The 831-nt window shown below is 49.6% G+C and overlaps 1 protein-coding gene across 1 annotated transcript in view; it reads left to right on the forward strand.

Annotated features, from left to right (window-relative positions):
• LOC107115633 (immunoglobulin superfamily member 1-like) overlaps nucleotides 1-831 on the forward strand; it is a 16,813-nt gene extending 15,982 nt beyond the window's left edge. Inside the window, exon 5 of the mRNA XM_015417369.1 lies at nucleotides 646-831. Within this exon, the coding sequence (XP_015272855.1) occupies nucleotides 646-831 (186 nt within the window). The remainder of the gene's footprint in view (nucleotides 1-645) is intronic.

The following is an 831-nucleotide window of genomic DNA, read 5'->3' on the forward strand; positions in this document are numbered from 1 at the left end:
TCATGGACCGACTTCACACAAGAGCTGCGCCATGGTCGCGCCTCCCTTTGCCCCACTTCTATTGGTCAATTTCCCACTCAGAGCTGTGTGGCCACATTTTGACCTGCGGCTTCCCCCGATTTCCCCCAGGGATGATTAGTATCTTGGTTAGTACCAAGGAGCCCTAAGGCTGCTACGCAGGGGCAGACAATGGCAAACCACCTCTTCATCTCGCCTTAAAAACCCTACAGGATCACCATACATTGGCTGTGAATTGACAACACTTTCCACTAGTAAGTGGCTGGTTCTGTATCAGTTCTAGTAGCTGTGCTGTGGAAGTGAACTGTTTTAAGTGCTTCAAGATCTGTGCAGGACACCACTTGGAAACCTTCTGTTAAAGTTTGCTCCTAAAACAAGTGTGTCACAGTATTCTGGTCTAAATTATCATCAGGAGCTGTAACTGGTCCATCATTGGTATTAGCCACAAGGTATAGATAGGGACTCTGGGGCAAGTGATGCTCTGTCTTCTTGATGGTACCGATCTGACTGGATGGCCCTTTGGCCTGATCCAACGCTGGCGTCTCTTATGTTCTTATGTTCTTAACTGGTCTGGAGAAAGCTGTGGCAGGATTGCACCCTAAGCCTCTTTTCCCCCCCTTCCTGTAGCCACTGGAAACTTTCATCAGTGCAGATGATGATGGACCCATCTACAATTCGCACAACGATGGAGTCACCTATGCTGTACTAAACCAACACTCCCTAAAGACTGAGCGGGCGGCTGTCCCTGGCAGAGCCCCTGAGACTTGCGTCTATGCATCCGTGGCCAAAGACAGTATCCGGGAGGAGCGATAA

This window comes from Gekko japonicus, unplaced genomic scaffold, assembly GCF_001447785.1.
Source record: "Gekko japonicus isolate JY-2015 unplaced genomic scaffold, Gekko_japonicus_V1.1 scaffold2313, whole genome shotgun sequence".
NCBI classification, from domain to species: Eukaryota; Metazoa; Chordata; class Lepidosauria; order Squamata; family Gekkonidae; genus Gekko; species Gekko japonicus.